The sequence below is a fragment of the Solea senegalensis genome, linkage group LG1 (genome assembly GCF_019176455.1).
Source record: "Solea senegalensis isolate Sse05_10M linkage group LG1, IFAPA_SoseM_1, whole genome shotgun sequence".
Lineage (NCBI taxonomy): Eukaryota > Metazoa > Chordata > Actinopteri > Pleuronectiformes > Soleidae > Solea > Solea senegalensis.
The window spans coordinates 6,141,749-6,166,193 of record NC_058021.1 but is presented as its reverse complement, the minus strand read 5'-3'; the positions used below and the strand labels follow the sequence as shown (position 1 = coordinate 6,166,193).

The window sequence follows — 24,445 nt, the reverse complement described above, 5'->3', positions numbered from 1 at the left end:
ATGTTGATGCAGCGTCACGGCCCCTTGCGTGGCCGTAGGAATCTCATTATTTCCTCTTATTCATCACGCGTGTCGTTTTATTTTGAAAGTAAGCGATTTATACAGCCATGGCTGGAGTCCATGCGTCTCGTAATAAAGCAAAACATAGTGCAATTAGAGTAGAAGTGACATTTTGACAAAATAAATGACTAAATAAATAACATTTTATTCATGGATCTAAGTCATTCACAACATGAGTTGCACCTTTGTTTTCCCTCTGAGGGCGAGTCAAAATATCTGCCACGCGAAAGATTAACCATGACTCGGATATGATGTGGTTTATACGAGTGTTGTCTGAACCGTGCAGCGTCTTTCATCTTCACTGACGTGATGAGATTAAAGAACGCGTCCAAAAGCATTTCGGCGAGTGATCGGTGGAGTCCATTTCAGGCTTCTGTGTGTGTGTGTGTGTGTGTGTGTTCATATCTTTGTGAGGTCCATAAAACGTACACGCACGTCTTTGTCCGTGCAAAACAGCTTTAAAGGGTGTTTTTTTAGGGTTAAGACCTGGTGTTAGGGTCAGGGGTCAGGGGATGCGTTATGTCTGTGAGGTATTAAGTTTGTGTGTGCACTGACCCTGTTAGTCCTCAACCAGGCTCTGGTGAATGAGAAGATATGAATTGTCGTTAGGCTCTTCATGGTGATTTATTTAGGTTTAATTACTGTAGAATTGTCAAAAAATGTTTTTTTCACTTTTGATATCTGGCAGTTATTCAACCGTTTAGGAATTACGAGTACTGAGAAGCTGACGTCACGAACGACGGTCGTTCTACCGTAATGACAAGTATATGGGCGCAAAGCTCTTTCTCTGCTTCCCGGTATCCATCCATCCATCCATCCATCTTCTACCGCTTTATCCTCCACATGAGGATTGTGCTGATATAGCGCGAAAGGCGGAGTCACACCTTGGACAGGCCGCCAGTCCATAGTTGTTGTTTTTTTTTAAATTTTCTAGATATCATAAGCGGCCTAGGAGTTATGGTAATGAGAAGTACACGTGCCAAATCCTGAGTGTGACAGGGTTAAAGTCCGGGTTAGGGATGAATTGGTTGTGGTTGAATTATAAAACTGTCCAGATGAATGGAAGTCAGTGATATGTATTTATTTTGTGTGTGTGTGTGTGTGTTCCTGTTCTTTAGCTTTTTGAGGACCAGTAATGAACCTATACAGAGTGAGTACATTTTGGGACAGGGAGGACATTTTCTGTGTGTGTATCCTTGTGAGGACCAGCGTTAGACTGTACCGACTGAGGGTATTTTGAGAAAGTCAGAAAGGTGGAGAAAAGAGAAAAACAAACAAATTGCAGCTGTCTGAAAAGCGGAGGCGTCTCGTAATCTCTTCCTGGGAAACAAACGTCATCCCTCTGAAAGATGAAACACTTCCACCGCCGCCTCCACGTCTCATCACTTCCTTCTACCTGCCCCAGAACGCCTTCACGTCAACTATATATGCGCTTGTGGACGAGTTCTAAGCACTGGTATGAACCTGTGTACTCCATCCATGCTGCCGATGCCGAGGACTGTCTAGCAGGACGTTGTGCATGCGCACGTTTCAGACAGATTCCCCTGCGCTCGTCTGATGTTCCGTATATGCCGGGCAGATGGTTGGATAATTGATCAATGCAACGTTTTAACTTGGTAGCAGTAATTAACGCCAACCTTTCCATGGTGTCTTGTTTGATATAATACTGACCTAAATGTCACAGCCAACGTCTGTCTGATTTCACCTTCTTTCTTCTCCTCCGCCTGTCTTTTTTCATTTCTGCTGTGCTATTCCTTCTCTGTCACTTCTGGGCTTGTCAGCCGGAAACTCCCCGTCACTTTGGATCAGCGTAACGCCTCCTTCTGTCTTCTGTGTCTTGTCTCGATCAGTGTCTTATCTGTCGTCATCGTTCTTTTGCAACCTCTCATTACCTGCCTGTCTAAATACTCGATCTGGATTTGATGCCTAAACCTTCTGTTCTGATATTTTTTGTCTTTCCACTCTGCTCTTCCCCAGAAAAGCGAGAGACTCGCTGCCGACTTTCCGCCAGTTCTTCAGCTCAGCATTCAGCCTGACCCATGTCAGCCTGGCGTCCACGAAAGTCCCTCCAGATTCACTGAGGTGAGTCACTGTCACATGCGATCATATAAAGTCATCTTTGAAGCAAACCACATTTACATTTCGACCCCTTAGTGCTCACACGACACAGATCTGCAATAATACAGGTGGAATAATACACAACTCCTTATATGGTCATCCTGGGGGTCTTCTTACGTGCTGTTGAGTCGATGTTACACCAACTGAACTGTGGCGTATTTCCACATTTCACAAATTCATTCCCATTTTAAACATTTTGAGTTCTTTTTGCTCATTTTTTTATATAGTTGGTGAAATTTCTTTTTTTTTTCCATCAGCTTGCCTGGGTTTATATATATATATTCTTATAGCCTCTGTATATATCGTATGTTTAAACCTAGTAATGGAAAAAGCAGCTAAAGTGCTCTGTGTTTGAAGGGTTAAAGAGATAAACCCGTTTGACCATACCTATGTTAAGGAGAATCATGTTTTCACACATGTTGGTCTGTTTCTGAAAGATTGGAAGTTGACAAAAAAATGTCCTTGGAATGTAGGGTACGGCCCAAAAAAAGAAATCTTTCTATTTTGGTGGTGATTCTGACACAAGAACAAGTGTTGACCTTACACGATAGAGGTGTGTGTCACGACTGCGCTCTCTCCTTTGAGTGTGTCATAGGAAAAACACACACAATATTATTAGTATTTATCAAACTATAATCACTCAATCAAAAACAATCAAAGATGCACTGATGTTTTTTTAAGGGTTACCCTTAATCTGCAAAAATAGAGAAAGAAGAAGAAAAAAACATTTCAGTGCCAATTGCATTTTTATTTTCAATAAATTGTCCAGTGTTTCACCAAACACCTACTTGCAACTTAATGTGTATTTACTGGTATATAGTTATATCTGTTATCTGGCCTGGTTTAATGATGTGTGTGACTGTATGATCAGTGGATAATACCTCAGTGGGCCAGAAGTCACAGTCACAGCCACAAGGACTCATCACCGTGCAGTGGTGTTTATAGTTATGTAATATTGCTTGCTGAGGTACAGCTGTTCATTGTCCCTGTCACAAAAATGTTAAATCTATTCACTTTTTTAAGTTATTATATTTGTCTGACGGCGCATATTGACTTGACGTAGGAGTCGCACCAACGCGTTAGTCTATTGACGATGCGACGCATCACGGAATCAAACGGAGTCGCCGACGTGATAATTGTAATCAAATCGAAAGAGTGAAGATCGACAGCAGGAGTTTGTGATGTCAATTCAAATATCAATATTTGGCACCGGTGGGTTTATAAACGTACTTCACGGGTCACGGCGACGATATAATGCCACACTGATCATTCGTGTGTGTGTGTGTGTGTGTGTGTGTGTGTGTGTGTGTCCCACATTAAAGACACTTAATCATACCACATCATTGTACTCGAGTGCTAATTGGGATTCTGTAGGAGTATTACCTTGTGCTCCATTTGGAATTATAAATAAACCCAGTAAACACACATTCATATAAATAACCCTTTGAAGTGTGACTGTGCGTCAGCCAGCGTTTCTGTAATGAACTGCTCGCAGAAGGACTAAATGAAAAAGTCAAGTGATTAAAACACTTTAGTGCACGCGTTGTGATTAATTCATCTCAAATGATCGCATCGCCTGAGTCAATATTAACTGACTAGTGGAGCAGCAAGTAATATACTTACAAAATGTAAACATTTGTGCCGTTTATGCATATGTCTCTCTGCAGAATGTGTGCGTCGTGCTGTGATTAATGTCGTTTGTTACTTCCCAGTGTCAGGTGTATGGTCTTTGTATACTTTTTATTTAAAATGCTAATATTTCTGTAATTATTTGATTAGAATGAATGCGGTTTTTTTTTAAAAAAACATAGAAATTATTTAAAAAATGAGAACTAAGGGGTGCAAATGAACTTATCTTAAGGTTAAAGCTGAGGTGTGCTCTCCAGTATAGTCCTGCTTCTCTGCGTCGCTGTAATGTGATCTAGTTTAGAGCAGTGGATGAAGTCTCTTTAAAGACCTGCAATCTGCAATCTAACCATAAATTTTAAAATTTTAAAAAGAGATGTGTGATAGATGAAAGTGGGAAGTGTCCGTGTCTCAAACCATATTTGATGCGGCTTACGTTTAACTTCTCTTTTAATAACTGCACAAAAACGTGTGGACGCGTGTGATCGTTCTCGGTAAAACACGCAGTGGCGTAAATAGGTTCGAACAAAGCCGCGGAGGAGGCAGATTTATTCCCAATAAGGTCATTCGCTCTCTCATCTTCATCCTCCTCTTCCTCGCGTAGACTTCACACACTGGTATAGTGTAATTAGGTTAAGATGAAGCGAGCAATGAGGTGACACTTATTGTTTTTATTTCATTTATTATGCTAGTTTTGTTATTTGTTTCATTTTCTACACATGCTGATCACATACCCTGGTATATACAGTAGAGCAAGGAAGCTTGTGTACCCCTGTACCACAGTTTGAGAACCATGGCTTTAGGGCAGGGGTCTCCACCCTTTTTTCTTCGGAGAGCTACTTTGACAAAATGAAAATAGCCGAGAGCTACTCGTGTTTTGTTTTTTAACATTTATCCTCATCACTTATTTCAACCCAAACGAACTGAAAAAGCTTGTTTTGCCTGAAATTGTTTATAAAATGTCAAACAATAGTATCTAACTCCGCTCCATGTGCATTTTGTATGTCTGTATGCATTTCTTTCCACTATATCTCCCACACTATTGAATTAAAATATGAATTCTGTCAAAATGCGTTAAAAAATACACTAACATTTTGTTTAAATCACTTATCGTTTCGTTATTACCCGCCCACATGTCGCTGTGTCACTTCACAAGAGTGTCCATATGTACAGCTGTATGTATGATGTACATACAGTGAGATGACCATTTAAATGCAAGTGGGGTATGTTTCATTATAGCACTGGTTAGCTACTGCTCCAATGATATAGTACAAACTGTGCTTATCTTATTATAGTGAGAGAGGAGTGGTACAATCCCATCAGAACATGCTGCATAGGCAGATTGTTATTCACCTGGTTTCCATTCAAACGTGCATTTGTGGGCGGTGTTTTCCCCCTCATTCGTCCTCACAAATCTCTCCTTCATTCACGTTTCCAGTGCGGTGACATGCAGACGCTTGGGTGCTGGGTCAGGTTTTGGTGCACAAATCAAAAACTGCCTGATGTACTAAAGTAACCTCCACCTCCTGGAGAGTAGCTTCTATCAAAGCTCTCCCTGAGTTTCAGTAGGACACACGGAAGACTCCGTGTCCGTGTGCGGGACTCCGCATCCTAACCAGCTGCACGAGTAACTAAAAACATATCGGTGAGCTGCCAAGCAAAAAGCCACCTTCTCTGCAGGGATAAGATTACAGTTTCTGTGTTCGGTCTATAACCTGCTGTTTGCGTCTCCTCAGCCAACGAGCACAATCGATAGAGCAAACACAGCAGACTGCAGACAACTCAGATGATTGTGTATTGCGTGATGGATCTCAGCCAACGTGGACAGCGCAGACTCCCCACTTAGCACTTTCTCCTCATTACCTCCGCGCATGGTGCTTAAATCTAAAATGTGAACGACCTCCAGCAGAGCCTTGATGTGTAAATGGAAACTTGTCTCCGCGTCCTGTCGTCATCTGTGTGTGCACACAACAGTTGGCCGTACCTCCTGAATAAATAGATCATTGTTTTGTTTGGTTTTTGTTAGGGAATTTCAGGTGGATGTTTAGTTTGAGCTTCTTAAACCCTTCAAGATAGCTGTAAAACCTTTCTGTATGCAGAGGAGAGCAGGAGGCAGGATAGGGCCGGGGTGAGGTGAGGTGAGGTGGTTGGATGATCCCCTTAGATTGTAAGAGGGAGGAAAAGCAGCAGTTGAATTTATGTTTTCTCACCTTCTCTTTGTCCATGAAGCCAGTTTACTCTTTCCTTTCCTCCCTTACCTGCTCTCTTTATCATTTTTGGTGCGAGTTGTACGATCCGTTGCTTTTGGAGCTTGAACCATAGAAAGATTCAGAATATCGCTGTTGCACAGATTCTGACCAATACTCAAGACTTTTCCACTCTACAGTTCTAGCACGCCTCCACTCTCCTCGGGTTATTTAGCTTTTCCGTGAGGGATAGTGCCTGGTATCTGGTACTGTTTGTTTAGCACCTGCTCTGGTGAGGTTTTTACCGCTAACGCGCCACAGTGTACATTATCCTTCACCTCATGTTGGAATAATAAGATTCGAAAGCAAGTTTGAATAATATCGATAATAAATGGGAACGTTACCCGAAGAGTGATACTCATTACATTACATTACATGTCATTTAGCAGACGCTTTTATCCAAAGCGACTTACAATGGAATCAAGTACAATTAGTCAGGGGTGGAATCGAACTTGCGACCATGATGTCTTTGGTACAGATGTCTTTGAACAGTCACCACAAGGACTAAGTTATACTTTCCACACTGCGTGTACACGGAGCTTCTTCACATCTCTGTATGCACATACCTGCGTTTCTCCTTCTTTTGAGTGTCCTTGTATTCCTTGAGTGTGGACCTTCTCACATACAGATGTCGCGCTTTCTGAGCTCGCCACCAACTGAATTAGAAAGGTTTCTGCTACAGGGAGCACGAGGAGTTTACTTGTACGTGTGTACGTTCGGTGCGGACTCAAACTGCCGGGGCGACTGCAGCGGTGGTGGACGTCTGCAGCCTTTGACCCAGGCTTTACCTACCCCACTGTGCCTGTGTTTCCCTTCAGGGCTCTGTTCCTCGGCCTGTCCAATAACCCTCATATCGCTGATTTACACCTGGACATCAGCAGCTGTGAGGTATGTTCACTCATCGTCTTGGCAGGTTATTGCTCCTGGCTATCTCATCATCTTCCTCCCCTCTTGTCCTCCCCCCCGCCCCCCCCACCCACAGTTGAGGTCGGCAGGTGCCGGGGTGATTCAGGAGCTGTTTCCTCGAGTTTCATGCGTGGGGACTTTAGACATCTCGGATAATGGTAAGAGACACTCGCGCGTTTACGCGCAGCAGGGGACAGATTTAAACGGTCTGTTGATGTACAGGCACATTGAAATCTCATTGTCTGGGCAACCGGCATGGACGCTGCTTCTCATTTCACATTCACCATTCTGAAGCAAAACTAATGTGTATATATAGTTAAGGTAACCCAGGTGATGTAATGGTGATGTCATTTCATTCCGAACTGCATGGGTGGAGTTAGAAATGGGCATGCATTTGGGAAACAGCAGAGGGCTAATGGAAGACCTGCACTACGGGAATTGTAGGATTCATCGCTTATGGAGCTTCAACCATAGAAAGAGTCAGAATATCACTGTTGCACACATTCTGACCCAATCACTCAATGTGCTTGATTGTTGTAACACTCCAAACAATACATTATATATAATATAATGCTTTTATTTTTGAATTAATAGATACATTTTGCATCATAAATGTGTTTTTTTTTTTATTGTTGCATATTAAAACAACCACTTCTATTTTGAAATGATCCAATCCAATCCAACTTTATTTGTAAAGCACTTTAAAACAAACACAGTGGACCATTAGTGCTGTTCAGAATAATGGATAAAAGACGGAAAAGCTCACACGAGGCAATATAAAAGTACATATAAAAAAAAGGAATTAATACGGCATATTGATTTGTCATTTTGAGCTCATAACGTCCACCGCAACTGTTGCTTTCCCAAAAAAGTTGGGCTTCTTTTTTTACTTGACTGGCCCCAGACCGTCACGTGTTCCATCCTAAACAAGACTGCTTCGCCCACCTTGTAGAGCTGTAACAATTAATCGATGAATCGATTATTAATCGACTACTAAATGAATCGTCAACTATTTTGATAAATAAAAGCTTTTTTTCATGATTAAAACAAGATTTCCGAGTGTTTAAGCTTCTTAAATGTGAATATTTAGAATATGAGATCATTTTGGTTTGTGGACAAAACAAGACAATTAAGAGCGTCATCATTTCCAGGTTTTTTAAGGTTTTCTGATATCGAGAAAATAATCGATGTATGGTGAGATTTGTTGCTGCTCGTTATTGAAGCAACCAGAAGGAATCCCTCTTAATAAACATGCACTTGACATTAAAGTCTAATTAAATCAACAACATCAACAGGTAATTACATGAAGAGGAGGTTGGGTGGGGGGCGGAGGCAGCTGCACCATCAAATCACTTTGGTATGAGTTACGTTGTAATCGGTGTGCTGTACGCGTGCAGTGTGACGCCTGTCAACCGAGCAGAATGTGACTTCAGGGCTTTTGTGAGAACTCATTTGTGGATTGTGAAAAGCTGAAGTACATCTGTGAACATGAATCTGAGTCTACATTAAAACTTGAAAGTCAAAGACAACTGGAGGAGAAATATTCCACTAGGAGAACAAATTCGGAATCACAAAATTCTAACGGCTTCCTAAGGCGAAGATCACACTGTAGCTGCAAATCCACTGTTTAATTCTGTTCGTTTAACTAATCATCATCAATCATCAGAACCCGTACAACTACCCAGTGTGTGAAATAAAACTTCATAAAGACACTGGAGTTGTTGAGCTGAAAGGATCAGTTTGGTAAAAATCTGGACACTATCTACAACCAAAATAAAACAATTGCCTGTCTCTTTTCCAGTTTCCAGTCACAGACACAAAAGAAATCTCATTTTTCTCGAGACTCTTCTAGTTAAAAAGTACAGTGAGCTTATCGAGTCAACAATATGGATGTTTTTTAAATAAGCCATTTTCGGTGTTTGTTGCTGAAATATCTTGCCATGGTAACTGCTTTCCTCTCTGCAGCATCCTCCGTCCTTGAGCTCTGAAACACGCGAGTGGGTGAGAGTAAGGGGGAGGTTAATTGAGCACATTTTGGAACTTCAGTGGGCAGTGAGAGTTTGTTCCAAAAAAGACCTTGACACGAAAGATGAGCTTTAATAGCCAGGAATGTTAGAACGTGGCACTGTCGGCGCAGAAATGGTCACAAAAGTGTTTTTGTATTCACGGTTAACACTCTTTGTTTTTTAAAGATTTCCACCCCTTCTTCTCTGGTCTGTACTTACAAGGATGTAATTAAACATCTACTTGGAAGTGGGTTTTCACAAAGGCTCCATAGAGCAGAGTATTGTTGGCACTGCAGTTTTACTCTCGTCATATGTGTGTGTGTGTGTGTGTGTGCAGGTCTGGATGCTGACTTGCTGGCTGTCATCCCAGCGTTCTCCAGGCACCCCTCCCTCAAACATCTGATGCTGGGAAAGAACTTCAACATCAAGGGCAGGTACAGACCACGTGTGTGTGTGTGTGTGTGTGTGTGTGTGTGTGTGTGGACCAGCAGTACAGATGGCTGAGATAAAGATCGTGATGCTGAATGTTTTTCATCTTCTCTCTCCCTCCTCAGGGTGCTGGATGATATTCTGCAGAAAGTGGTTCATTTGGTGCAAGAGGAAGAGTGTGTGAGTTAGATTATGTAACATATTGTGCACACACACCCACACAAGAATCCTCTGTGGTGTTCTGCACAGTTGCACGCCTACACATGCGTCACAGATTCGTTCAGTGCGCTCGCAAGCGCTATTAAAATTCTTGTCTCCTTCTTCTTGTGCGTTCGTTGCCACTTAAATCTCCCACCTGCCTGACAGAGAAGGTGCAAACACAAACAAGGGTCTGTGCTCTCCTGTGATGTCATGGCGTCTGCGGTTCAGTCCACACACACACTTGAAAAATCCAGCATGACAAGTCGCTCACTCAATTATTCACCTCTGTTGATGGTGATATTTCACAACTGCGCTCTTGCTCTGAGCGCGGATCGCGCGCCGTGTGCGAGGCGAGCACGTTTCGCGACAGGTGGGTGCGCGGGCGCGTAAAGCGTCCCGTCTCCTGCAGAGAGCCCTGACGCGGCGCAGCGCGCTGACACTCGCTCTGACACGACCGGGTACGAGAATAAAAGTGAGAGAAGGAGAACTGCCGGCAGCTGAAATGACGCGCAGCAGATTTAAAGTGCACAGACGGATCGATAATGAAAAACCTTTCAAGAGTAGTCATAATATTATGAGAATGAAGTCATCATTTTTTGTTAATCATGATTTAATTTGATTTAGAAGAGATGATTTCCTCCAAGTCCATGTGCTTCTTTCTTCAAAAACAGACTCTGTTTCTTGCACTGTCTTTTGCTACAGCCCAAACCTAAGTAGGACTTCACAAAATGCTCCGTGGTCCTCATTTTAGACGCAAGTTGCAGCTGATTATGTGAGATTTTGCTTTGCTAGAATAGGAATGGAAGGAATAGAATAAGCAATAAAATAAGAAAAATATTAAAACACATACAAATTGATATATAACAGGAATATGAACGTACATAAAGATTAAAACTATAAAAAACTAAAGATAATTAACATTAACAGATTCATTCTTGTGCTCATTCGTTCAGTGTGAAGCAGAAGATTTAACACATTCTAAGTCTCGTCCTGAACTCTGAGTGGATTTACCCACGGATGAGAAACTTCAGAGTTTCCACTTTCACAGCAGCAGATTTAGTGTTCGTTCCATCAACTCTTGAGTAGGTTCACTCCGAGTTAAGTGCACCAACACTAAAAGAAAGACGGCACGAGATGAGCCCCCAATACTACGAGTCGCCATGGCAACAGCAACATCAAATAAATGAATTGTCTCTCATATTTTATGCCTGAGAGTTTGAACATCGAGTAATGAATGAATAAATGTGTTGTTACACCGGCTTCACCAGTAATGTTATGATTTATGTATCTCTATATTTATATGATTGTATATAGCATTACATTCAAATTAAATATAATATTACACGTATATTACGCGTGTATTTCAGGTGAAAACTTTCATTTCAATGAAATAGTTCTCTGGTAATTTGAGAGTTTTCATATTTGTAGGAAATAAAATGTGAATTTTCTCGCTTTATGTGAGCAGTGATGGTGAATTAAAGCGTAAAAAAAAAGTGAAAACATTAAAAGCAGCACCACTGAAATTGGTATAAATGAGAAAATATATCTCAAAATTATTTTGTGACATCTGTGTAACTCCCTGTGAAGTCAAACATCTACGGGACTGTCCTCAAAAGAACAGGCCGTGTCCCAAAAAGTGTGTTTAATACACTGCTTAAGGGACGAGACTGAGAGAGACATGGGGGGGTTATGAAGTTATGAGTTTCTTTTCAGGGTTAACACACTTTGTGAACCTGCTTTCTGGAACTGCACCCCAGGAGAAAGAAGGGAATAGGGAAATAGAGTTCTCTTCCCTCTGTTCAGACCTCCATACCATAATATTTTGAACATCATTTTGTTTTGTTAGCTCTGTGCTCTCTGCTTGCTTCCTAAAGGCCCTTCAGTCTCTCTCGCTGGCTGACTCGAGGCTTCGCCAGCGAGGCACAGTGTTGGTCAATGCGCTCGGCTCCAACGCCTGCCTGCGCAAGGTGGACCTGAGCGGGAACCTCCTGGAAGACTCCGGAGCCAAGATGCTCAGCAAAGCCCTGCAGATCAACACAACACTCAGGTGTGTGTGTGTGTGTGTGTGAGGACCTAAAAAAACTGATAAAACACAGGGAGGGAGGACATTGGGTTTAGGTCCGGGTTTAGTTGTCATGGTTAACTTTAGGATAAAGGGTTTGTGGAATGTATTATGTGTGATTGTGTTTTAAAAATCCTTCTACTAATAAGAACAAAGAGTGGTTTTCTTGCAGAGTATAAAGGAAATGATGAGGATACGGATAAAAGAATGTTGTTGGGGAGAAAAAAAACAATGTTATAATTGGCTTTGAGGAGAGGACGCACTAAGGCTGTTACAGTGAGTTAAAGGAACTTCAAATACAGTCGCTGGAAATGAACCCACGAAGAAGATAAGAATGTTCGACTGAGGAGTTTGAGGGAAAGTGAGGCGAATTGTGCGGATGGAGAGAAAGGGGCGGTGGGAGGATGTGAAGGAATGGCCTTTAGGCATTCACTTTACACTTGTACTCACTTACTACTTCTGTATAATGATTAAATAATACTCCCACTGGTCAAAAAACCAGGTTTAAATGACATTTTCAGTGGCTTTGGTTCCGATCGGCATCAGTTCAAACCCGGGCTAACACACTCTCTTATATTTCTGCTCGTTTTTTGCTAATGGTGCACTATTTCCAATGCAATGTGACGGTAACCGACCATTGGCATAACCAATACCGTAGCTGTTAGCGTTAACATTTGTAGCGGTTCTTCATTTTTAAATGTTGGGATAGTGCTAATTTACATTTATTTCAATCAACTGGAGCGTCGTAATCATCGATTCACAGAGAGTAACAAAATAAAAGACACAAAATAGTAACCGCCATAACATTATTACACATACACAGCTAAAACAGAGATAAAAAAATCCTGGACATACCTGCTAATTTTAATGTGAAAGCATCTTAAGAGACCAGATTAAAACGTGTTGGAGGATGATACTGTAGACGTTCTGAGATGAGAAAAGATGGTTGGATTTGGACGAGATTAGTAAATGACACAGAGGGATGTGAGAAGGAGACCACCTAAGGAGTGAGACTGTGGATTTGCTGATAGAATTTCTCGGGGCAGAGTGAGTGAGATGAGGAAACAAGATGGACAATGACTGAATGACTGAATGACTGACTGAATGAATGAATGAATGAATGAATGAATGAATGAAAGGAACAACGGGCTGGAAACAACAACTGTGTTAAAAACGGGGAACCAGACGGTGTGGAGTGTAGGTGGACAATCTGCACCGTGAAACAGCAGCTCATCTGCTGCACGCCACTTGTTCATGCACTGCTAATATTGTGGCGTGTGTGTGTGTGTGTGTGTGTGTGTGTCTTCCACCGGTCACACTCTTCTCCGTCTCCTTCTATTTCCTTATTTGGCTCGGCCGCTCTCAGGAGTGTGACGTGGGATCGCAACAACACGACGGCGACAGGTTTCCAGGATGTGGCGAGAGCGTTGGAGCAGTAAGATGAACACACACACACACACACACTATTACAAATATATATGAAAATGATCACTTTCACACCCAAAAGGTTTTTTTATTACCCAGTATTTCATCAGCGTGCCAGCCAACCGTGGGTGTGAAGTGTTTGTGTGTACAAGGCTGTGTGTGTGTGTGTGTATGTGTGTGTGTGTGTGTGTGTGTGGCATTTGCATGTCAGCCTCGGGTGTCTCATACATAATCCTTTTAGTTTCGCGTTGCCATGTTATTATCGTCACTCTTTTCCTCCTTCCGCCATTGTGTAGCAACTTCACCCTGCAGTACATGCCGCTTCCCCTCAGCGATATCGCCCAGGCGTACCGCGGCGCCCCAGAGAAGATGGACCAAGCCTTGACCAAGGTGAGCGCAGCTTCACTTTGTGATGTCTAAGATGTGCTGCATCAAGACGCAGGTGTAGACTCGGAGCCTCACCCCGCAGCTGGGGTCAGGACGAGGCATCACTTTGATGAATGGCTTTCATTTGCTCGTGCATCATAATTAATGATTAAGTGTGCAGGTATTTATAGATTATTTTTGCTCTTAGGGAAACTGGTGTGACCCACATAACAAGTTTGCATGAAAAGTTATTTTCTTATTATTATTCACCAGAGACTCGTGTCCATCGGGTGGCAACATCTAACCACTTCTATGCAGAATGACAAATAAAAGCTTCTGTCTTAGAGCAGGAAAGTGCAGCAGCGACTTTCATGTAAAAGGATGAGAAACGGCTTCTTAAAAAACTCCATCCATACTGCTTATACTGTGAGGGTTGCAGGGGGAGCTGGAGGAATTCTCTACTGACAGTGAACAATGGAATATTTATATCCACTTTATTGTAACACTGTGTGATAAGTGTATTCTAGCAGCTCTATTTAATACTACAAATAATAAGTGTGGCAACAGAAGCTGTGAGGGGATTACTCAAAAATGGAATCGGTGACCTTTACACCATTTAATAATATCCAGTGTAAATATGCCAGAAATCGCATAGAATGAAATGTCATGAGGGAATCCGCTGGAGTTTGGCACAGATATTCACTTGGACTTGAGGGTGAACGATTCACTTGTCAAATTTCCATGGCAGAAGGTCAAGGTGGCCATGTTAGACTCTTAAACATTTCTCTGGCTCTTAAATATTATTTTACTCTAAATCTGAAATGCACATGTTACAGAAGTCTGTGAGACTGAAACCAGTGTTGCCACATATACATAGCCAATGATTGCCAGCCCAGAATCTGGTTGAAAACCACCCCAAAATATTTCCTCTGTGTTTAGTTCAATGCCTCTATGATCACATACTGTGCCATGATTAAAAGCAATCCACACTGGCAGACCAAGGACATTTGTTCCTGGTATCAGGTACTTTTTTTTAATACCTGCTCTGGGGAGGTGCCACGTGCACTGAGTAGGTACTATACGTGCCGGCCACTGATTGGCCAGAATGCCGTCACAGGAAGAGACGTCCAAGACCCTCCACCTGTCAACAAATAATAATAATAATAATAAGGGCATAAGGGTCCCTCAATGGTGATAAAATATAAGTACTTGTCTGTTTACGTCTTTCATTGTGTACATTTCTATCTGCACTGTATTATACACAAGAGTATGGCTGCAACTAACAATTATTTTCATAATTGGCTAATCTGTTGATTTCCCTGCATAACTGAGTAACTGTTTGGTCCATTAGATGACAGAAGATGTTGATCAGTGGTTACCAAACCTGAAAATGAGCTTTTGTTTTGTCCACGAACCAATTAAAATGATTTATTTGTTATATGGAGCAAATAACCCAGAAAATATCCACATTTAAGAAGATGAAAAATCATAAAGCATGTTTTTCAAATATTGAAAAAGGACTCAAAAAGTTTGTTCCGATGACTAATCAAATAACCGTTGCTGCGCCTGTGTGTGTATCTGTTGTATAAACAGAGACGCGGCTTCTTTACGGAGGTTAAAGTGTCCTCGCTAACACCAGTAGACACAACAAAGCTGCTCAATAACCCGCCAGTTGTTCAGCGGCTTCTCAAACCCGCCTGCAAATCTAAAGAGCTGTCATTGTAGATACTGACTGATGTGGTCAGTTTCTCCTGCACTACGATCACTAAATAAATCCTGTCCGTCACTCGGTTTGTAAGCTGCATTTAACGGAGCGTGTCTGTTTACGCAGCGTGTCCGACTCCATCTCCCTGCCAGCTCAGCTGTCAGTCAGTGACACATGTCTCTCATCTCCTGAGGATCTGAGCCTAAAGGCGCATTTATGATAAAACTTAAAAAAGTCTCTTTTTTTTAAGCGTGAGTGGGGTTTAATCCCTGAGGAATACTTGATTCACATGAGATGATTAAGCAGTGAACACGTCCACCTGCTGAGTCATGAAAATAAATCAAAGGTTTCCCGTTTATTTCTGGGGATCAAAATTGGCTCTCTCTAGTTTCCTTATTAACATGCAAATGGACCCGTCTACTCCACACTGTAAACACCTGTCATCTCCATGTGTGTGTGTGTGTGTGTGTGTGTGTGAGACAGATCCAGCGCGCCCTGCTTAGAAACAACCAGACTCAGCGCTTCTCTCAGAAACAGGCTCTCAGGCTGCACCAAGGCCTCGTCACCAGCACTGCTGAACAGGTCTGAGTCTGTATTTGTGCACACGATTTCTGGACAAGTCTGGAGTGTTTGTAACTTCTTCTTTTTTTTTTTTGGCGCGTGAGTAGGTGATGGAGCGTCTGTGTGTGCGGGTGCAGCAACAGGTGAGTGTCCTCAAAGGCTGTGAGGAAGGAGAGGAAGTGCAGACGGCCAGACAGATCCTCAAAGAAGCCAGGAACTCCAGAGCTGTGAGTGAAACAGTCAATAATCAGCGCGTCACGGCACGGTGTACGTTTACATGCACAGTTTAATCGAGCTAAGACAGGCTATCGGACAGAAGATTGATTTACGCACCGTGACTCTCTGTAAGCGAGGTTGTGTTGAATCAGTTTCCTGTTGACCTTTTCATCACAGAGAAACAAATGGTGAACTGCTCCTAAGGCATCATTCGTTTGTTACTACCCGGCAACAGTGTATACGTCGTGGTGGACATTTTGGTGCATGTACAGAACACCAAGTCCGACTCCAGTCTGACTAAGCACATGCAGGAGTAACCGGACTATGAATCACATTATACACACGTCTTAGTCCGACTAAGACTGGCTCGATTTTAGTCGGACTATCATGTTTACGTTAAGAAAACCGCATTATTGTCTTAGTCCGACTTTTAACATGCATGTAAACACACTGTGAAGCCAGATTCATACCACTGTACACTGTTAATATTTTTTATGTTGGGCGAGAGAAATGAATACAAAATAATACAAAAAATCTGAAATCCTCTGATATTTATACTAATGAACCAGGTGATAGTGATACAATGTAAACTGGCCTGGGGGTGTGAGTTAATTCATTCTTACCCAAGTATAAATGAATAAACTTTGCTCACTGGACTTTGCAATAATTCATAAACATGTGCTAATGTTTATACACATTTTGACACATGGTTGCTATGAAATGCTTCGTTTGTTGCTTTCTGTCGCTCAAGGGTGTTGAAACTGGTCTCAACCCTCCCTCAGGAGCGAGACACTGCCGCGTGCTATCTCTGTGACACACTGTGCGTTAATACCTTTCAGCTCTACCCCTCTCTGTGCGAGCTGGCCCACGTGCTGTCAGTGGACGGCCCCGTCAAACAGCGTCTGGACACTCTGGCCGGAGAACTGGCCAAAGCCGCAGACAAGGAACTGCAGGTTCGTACGTGGTCGCGCCACCACTGCAATCACAGAAACCGCTCTAACCCTCGCCAGTCCATAGTCTACACAGGAGAGCGATGGACTAGTTCTGTTTAAATTGCCCGCACATGTGACCGTGTGGGTGGTGGAGTTATGCTGACTTCACAAGAAAAGTCGCATTAATATTCAGGTGTGGGGGCAAACACTTTAAAATGTTTTCATGCAATGCATTCTGGTTCTTTTGGGAATAGGATTTGTGTTGAATGATTAAAAAGCACAACCTGAGTCTGTAATAATTGCTATTGAATATCATATCATTAAAGCCTCGTTTGTGCATGGCGACATTTCTAATTTGTAAAGGTCAAAATCAATTAGGCTGAGGAATAAAAAGCCATCACCGAGGGAATTGCTCACCTGTGTGTCGTGCTGAACTGGTAAAGTGTGAACGGTTTGCTGCATGGCAGGTACTATAAATTAAAAAATGACAGATGGATGCAAAAGAAAAGGTGACGCGAGCAGATCGACTACGACATATACGTGCCTTTTCTTTTTGAGCGTGTGCATCTTTGTGTCCAGGTGGTTGTGGACTCCATGGTGTCGCTGTGCCGCGAGCTGTGTCCCATGTCTTGCTCGGCGGCAGAGAGACTCAGCCCGCCTCTCTCGTCCATTTCCGAGCAAGTCTCCATCCCTCGCTCCGCCATCCGCAATGCTCTGATGGAGAGAGCAGCCGAGGATATCAACCGAGCGATGGAGTAAGACGGAGAGCCGGTGAAACGGCGTCAAAGCGTCGAGCAAAGACCCCACGGCTCTGCAGACAATAACTGTATGTGTTTCTCTCCTCGGTCTCAGGGAGGTCAAGTTGTCTGTGGTTTCCTACCTGACAAACTCCATAGTGGATCAGATTCTGCAAGAGCTCTACACCACTCATAAAACCCTGGTACTGGTAATATCCCTTTACTGCATGACTTCTTTTGTAGATCGTAGAAAACGAGACGTTAGAGCTGAAAACCTGCACAGAGTAACATACAGTTACTGTGCAAAAGGCTACATTTGTTGTTTTATCAACTCTATAATGACCATAATATCATAATAATATCCATAAAAGTGAATCCACAGACGCACCCTCTGCCTCATTGGTTGGATCATTCCGTCACTTCCTTCTCAGGAGAAACGACCTGTTGTTGTTTTTATGTTCACATATTTCTACATAAATTCTTCCAAACATTCTGCAAACGAACAACTAGAACAAGGAGACGCGATAATTATGTAAAACTGAAATGTCATAGTGGTGTTTTTATTTACAGTGCACAATATTTAACACACAAAGACCAGCTGTCAATCAAACACTAGTTCCGCCTTTCATCCTCGTGACACGTTCTAGCGCCCGTTTAATATTGAAATGTAAATACAACCCGGTGCATGTTTGACAACATTTGACAGGAAGCTGAGCTTCTCTCGCCGTCTGATTGAAATGAACACTCAGAAAAGGAATGAATCACCTATTGTCTCCCGGTCTGACTGTAGCTGTAGACAGGTCAGTGTACACAGCGGGTCTCACACGCACATTATTGATTAAATGTTGGCAAACAAGTCTAACTGTGTCTCCTGCCACATCAGCATCGAGCAGTGATTTTCAGTCAGAAAAAGCAGCGCGTTTACTCTCCAATGTCAAATACTGTAAGTCAACACAAAATGACAAAATACTACATTAAAATGTTTTTAATTGTGGTTATAAAAATGGCACAAAGGAATACAGATAAGGATAACATCTGCAGTGTCACCTGCATGTTCTCCTCGCCATTAAATGGAAATGGTTTAAAGACGAAGACGGTGGAAAAAGGAAGCAAAAACAGAAACCGTCCTTCTGTTTTTATATTCCACTCACTGCCTCAGCCGCGATGTCTCCTTCTCCTGTGTTTTGCTGCAGTGCCAGTTTGCACTTTATGATACCTCCGTTCACTTTGATCGTCGAGATTTACTGTTTTATTCATATCTGTCCCTCAGACTTCACAAACATCAGTGTCACAAAAGTATCAGGGGCTTTGTCTTTGAACCTCTTTGGCTAAAAAACCTGTCTATTTTTGATGTTTGTGTTGCATCAGCTGCGGCAGGTGTCTCAGGCCAAGCGCTGGGACGACATTGGCACAGGGAGACGCACGATAAGACAGTCCAGAATAGTGGAGTCTCTGGAGTTTCCTGATGAGGACCTCGGTGTCGGCCTGGGAATAGTAAGTGTGTGTGATGCCCGTCCTTGTGCTGTGTGTGACCCACCAAACGAAATATTTGGCATTGAACTCTGAGAATTTGGCTTGAAGCAAATCCCACAAATTGAAAGATAATCAGTGTGGTTTACAGTTTAATTTGGTGGCATTTGTTCTGTGGCTTTTTTTATAATCATTAAAATAAAAAAATAACAGTTCTGATTTATTACAGAAGGAAAAGCCACGCCGATTTGCTTCCTGATGAAGTGAGCACTCTGTCCTGAAGTAATCCTTCACAGGTGCTCTGTGTGCCAAACCGAGTAACGGTGGTAAAACAAGTCTTAGGTGAAAGGATCTCTGTAGGCAGTTCACATTCTGACTCAGCACGTAGAGTATTAGCCGACTGACTGATCTGCTGTAGCGAGTCGATGCTTCTCTCTCACAATTTAAGAGTTCTTCCATCCCACTGAGAGTGCTCCTTCTCCTGCAGCGGGAGCTGGCAGCCGCAAACAAACAAGGCTTTTTAGTTTTCTTGCATTGTTGTCTGTTATTAAAGGGGAAAAAAAGTCAGTACAGTAGAGAACTTGTTTTGTTTTTCATTGAGCTGCATTGAAGTTACAGAATGTTGATAAAAACTCTGCAGTATAATGAAGCAGTCGCGGCTCCAGCAGAAAACATTGAGAATAGAAGTGATGTGGAATTGTACTGTTGCAGACTCTCATGGGGGGAAACACAATGATCACCATGTAACTGTAACTGTAACTACGCGGGTCCAAAGAAATGTCTTTTAACCTTTGTTTTTGTCTTTCTCTCTCAACTTGATTGACAAAAATATTTTTTTTGCAAGAATTATTTCCCTGTTTGTGTGTTTTTTTTGTTCAATCTTCTCCATCCGGAGTCATAACAGAAAATAGTTTATTGTCAACATTGTTTGGGGGGTTGTTGTTGGACTGCGTATCCTTTCAAAATAAAAGCTCTGCTCGTTTCATGCTTTTCTTCACTGATGAAAGGACACCATGGCTATAAAGAAGAGGAGCTCCAGAACGAGAAGGATCCGTCCCGTCTCCACCAAACAGAGTGAGTCGTCCCCCTCGTGGTCCACTAGCATGATGTATTTAATATAAAGAATCCTAACTTCCTTCTTATGCTCATAGTAACTGTACAATTAAAATATTTATTAACGACTCCAAAACCCTTGAAAATGAAGATTTGAGTTTACTAAAGTGATTCCAAAAATACTTTATAATTGATTTGTCTGCATAGAAGCTCATGAAAATACAATATATAATAAATCTTTTCCCTTTTTTTGTCTCTTTCTAGGTTTAGGTGACGAACCCAGTTCCTCTCCTACTCCTTCTGCCCCGCCCCACTCCGCCCCTCTCAGCCACTCGGCATCATGGGAGTGCCTATCCACCCTCCCCACCAACGGCTCGCCCTTGCGTCATGTGACCCATATCAGGCCACGCCCACCCCGCAGACACAGAGCAGGACACCTCCCGACTGACGACGTAAGTCGCCGGTAGCTTTGACCTCGTGCTGACCTTCACTGGGCACCCGGTCAAAATAACGCTCAAATAGTGATTTTTTTCTTCATTTATTTTACGTGCCCTCAGAATCATGATATACCTACTAGTCAGTTGACTTCAAAAACTGCTGGAATATCTGTTTGTTTGCGTTATCTGCAATACAGATGTTTTCTGGTGTTCATTTGAGGCACATTCATTAGAATCTGTGTTCTGTTTGGAGGGAAGTGTTCGGGAAATCGAGCCCGCGTCTCACTTGATTTACAACGTCAGTAAACATTTTTACTGAGGAGTTCATCGTCTCAATCGCTAGTTTCGGGCCTTCTTCGATAGAACATGATGTCAGTTTTGCAAATGATATTCCTATTTAGAAAAAAAATCTGACATCTGTGGACTTTGTTAACACACCTCATCACAGACAGTAAAATATCTTATTTCCTGTTGCCATTATATGACTTTCACCCAACATGTACAGTTTCCTGCATGTTGTCTTTAATCTTTCTTCACTGCTTTGTGCTTACGTTTGTTATTCATCTTGTTTTGCTCTGCCCGTGGCAGAACTTTCCAAAAATAAGTTCCTTTTAAAGCAGGAGGCTGTCGTTATCTCTGTGAACTCAAATGTTCATCACACGCAGTGATCTCCCTGGAGCCAAAGGGCAGCTTGTAACTTTGCAGCTTGTTTGTTTGTTTGTTTTCACTATAGGTGTAGTGAGGGCGGCAGCATAATGAGTTTTATGACACAGACTTCTGCTGCTTTTTTTGTCGACATGGTGACAGTGATCTCTTTGCTGCTCTGTGTGTGTGTGTGTGTGTGTGTGTGTGTGTGTGTGTGTAGCATTGCTCAGAGAATGGAGGAGTCAGTATGCTGGAAGATGGACTCCCTGATTTCTACAGCAAGAGAGTTCTACCTGACAGGTAACTGACTAAATGAGTTATGTCTTTGAGTATTTTTTTTGTTAAAAAACCCTGAGGAAAACACACTAAACACACAGAGACAGACAGAGAGCAAAAAGCATTACAACTATGATTCCTGATGTTCTTCAACATCAAATAGGAAGGAATCAGCAAAAGATCTCACGTTTAAGTCAATTCTCTATATATGTATATATATATATATATATATGTATGTATATGTATATATGTGTGTATATATGTGTATATATAGAGAATGCACATATATGTATATGTATATATATAGAGAATGTACATATATGTATATATATAGAGAATGTGTATATATGTATATATATAGAGAATGCACATATATGTATATGTATATATATAGAGAATGTACATATATGTATATATATAGAGAATGTACATATTTATGTATATATGTGTATATATATAGAGAATGTATATATGTATATGTATATATAGAGAATGTACATGTATATGTATGTATATGTATATATGTATATATATAGAGAATGTACATATATGTATATATGTATGTATATGTATATATGTGTATGTATATAGAGAGAATGTACATATATATGTGTATATATATATACACATATATGAACATATGTTCACGTGTTCATATCACTGTGGAGTTAAAAGCAGTCGATAGCAGGCTACACAGTGACCAGTACACCCCTCCCCACCTGTCTGTGTTCTTGTCAAAGCTCCGCCCACAAATCGCACAGCATACACACTACATACATTTCGCTAAATTGAATTTCTCAAAACAAAACACACACGGCAACCGGAAGTCAAATTACTATTGCGAGTTTATGTTCGGTCGGAACCAAATGCTGGCCTCTGAGCTCTGCACCTTCTCCAAACCTTCCAGATCCTGATTGAATAGAAGGAGCCGGTGCACAGTGCCTGTCAGTCAGGGACTGAACTGAGATCAGCTCAGTCCCTGATTCCCCCAAATGGTGACTCAGCTTTTTTTTTGTCATCACAGCATAGTTTTCTCATAAGTGTCATGTTAGGATTTCATAATAACGAGATGCTGAGTTTTAATTATGAGACTCTGTCATAATTATGAGGGACTTTATAATTATGGGAAATTGCTCCAGTGAATTATTTTCCTTTTTGAAAGCATATTCAGTGAAATTCTAATTGCATTTCTTGATTCCAGATTGAGCTGAAATGAATAAATCCAATAGCTGTGCCTAATGCATCAACTTAATTATAATCAAATGGGGTTTTAGTGGGTGAGATGCACAGTTTATTGGAGTGTATTGTCTTCTCTGGACACTAAAATAGCAGTGTTTACTGCACCTACATGTTGTTTATAGGTAATATTACATGCAGTAGAAGCCCTCATGTGCACAATGTGCTCGTCTATAGTGATGTTATGTTCCTGTGCCATTTACAGTAATGAACAAACAGTGGGTTCCTAAAGCACTTGGGCACAGATATATGAGATGACTTCCATTTGCACTCAGTGGACGCCTCATGTCTTGCTCTGCTCTTTTAATAGCTAGAACATATTCCAGTATATAAGGTAAATAATCTGGTTTACTGTACCAGTGCACAAAATAATCTACTTTAGCCCTTAGTGCTCACGTGGTACAGACATGTTTTCAAATTTCAAGAGATTGCCTAGGTTGTATATACTCTATATTTCACATTTTATAGCCTCTGTATATATGTTTTAACATAATAATGGGGTTAAAGGGCTCAAAATGAAAACTCGATTAAAGAAAACCCCCAAAATCACGGCCATTCCCATGAAACGCACCGTGCTCATTATCTCCGATGACGACCACATCCTACGCAGTATCACAGCCCATTTAGAGTATAAAGGGTTGCCATGGTGACTCAATAGCATAATAGATTTATTTTGTGCCATGATTTGACCAATCATCAGTTCATCCTCCTTTTCCGTGACCACTGAATTTTAATCTGGATTAATCTGATAATCATCATTTTTTTAAATGTATAAATATAGTGTGTGTAGAATGGAAACACTGTCATTTCGTTATAATGAGGTATGGTTTGCATAATGGTCCATTTCTTTCATTGTCATAAACACTGGATTAGCTTTGAGCCTCCCATCATCGCATGGACAGGAAAAACCTCCTAAACGATGTCGTGTCTCTTCTCTCTCTTTCAGTCAGTTGTCATCAATCCATCAGGGCCAGTCACTGCGGAGGAAGAAACGACGCAGCGTCTTGTCCATTTTCTCTGGCTTCCGCAAGAACCGCAACTCCACCATCTCCAATCAGGACTCGGAGTAAGAACGCGACAGCGGTGGGGGGGACAGAGGACAGACTGAGAGATGAGAGACGGAGACGTCTGTCAGTGGCGGGCGTTAACGTTGCTTTACGGCTTCATGAATATTTTAATGGGAGAAAATGTTTTTTCGACTGTTTTACTTTAGTTCAGAATGATGGCTCTCCATGCCGTTAATCTGCATTTATTGGCTCTGTAGTTTAAAAAAAGAACAAAGCAGTGCTTCAAAGAGGTCCCGAAAGTACAAAAAAAAAAAAGAATTAATAAAGTGGACTGATTAATAACCGAGAGGAAAGTATGGCCCTGTGTGGGCGTCCTGCAAACCTCACTGTGAGAACCCTAACCCCACACTAACCCCAACAGGTTAAACAAACAACAGCCTACAGCAGCGAGAGGAGGAGGAAAGAACACATGACTCATCGCTTTTTAAAAACACTTTATCATGGTTTTTATGTGTTTTACCTGCAGATTGCTACTAAGCAGTCAGAATGCTGTTGCTGCATTCACTTGGCTGCCCTCTAGCTCCATTTTTGTGTCTTATTAATCTGAGCCAAAAGTCAGTTTTTCAAATTCATGGAAAAGAAAGTGCATGCTTAAGTTGTATATATATGTTAAATAATTCTATATAGAAGGGTTACTCATTTATAGCATATTGAAAATACCCAAA

At 41.7% G+C, this 24,445-nt stretch overlaps 1 protein-coding gene across 8 annotated transcripts in view; it reads left to right on the top strand.

Moving 5' to 3' along the window:
- Positions 1–24,445, top strand: part of carmil3 (capping protein regulator and myosin 1 linker 3) — a 72,602-nt gene that overhangs the window by 41,824 nt on the left and 6,333 nt on the right. For 5 of the 8 annotated variants that reach the window (XR_006360922.1, XM_044032749.1, XM_044032773.1 and 2 more), the window contains exons 16-33: positions 2,038–2,142; positions 6,869–6,938; positions 7,033–7,114; positions 9,300–9,396; positions 9,517–9,571; positions 11,467–11,639; positions 13,021–13,089; positions 13,376–13,469; positions 15,634–15,732; positions 15,819–15,938; positions 16,767–16,880; positions 17,439–17,614; positions 17,712–17,805; positions 18,965–19,090; positions 20,074–20,140; positions 20,384–20,571; positions 21,422–21,501; positions 23,660–23,779. Coding sequence is in view for 7 of the 8 variants with exons in the window: in XM_044032749.1 (XP_043888684.1) it covers positions 2,038–2,142; positions 6,869–6,938; positions 7,033–7,114; positions 9,300–9,396; positions 9,517–9,571; positions 11,467–11,639; positions 13,021–13,089; positions 13,376–13,469; positions 15,634–15,732; positions 15,819–15,938; positions 16,767–16,880; positions 17,439–17,614; positions 17,712–17,805; positions 18,965–19,090; positions 20,074–20,140; positions 20,384–20,571; positions 21,422–21,501; positions 23,660–23,779 (1,929 nt within the window). In the remaining variant the exon portion in view is untranslated. The remainder of the gene's footprint in view (positions 1–2,037; positions 2,143–6,868; positions 6,939–7,032; positions 7,115–9,299; positions 9,397–9,516; positions 9,572–11,466; positions 11,640–13,020; positions 13,090–13,375; positions 13,470–15,633; positions 15,733–15,818; positions 15,939–16,766; positions 16,881–17,438; positions 17,615–17,711; positions 17,806–18,964; positions 19,091–20,073; positions 20,141–20,383; positions 20,572–21,421; positions 21,502–23,659; positions 23,780–24,445) is intronic. The other 3 variants (XM_044032765.1, XM_044032802.1, XM_044032758.1) reach the window with 1 other exon arrangement.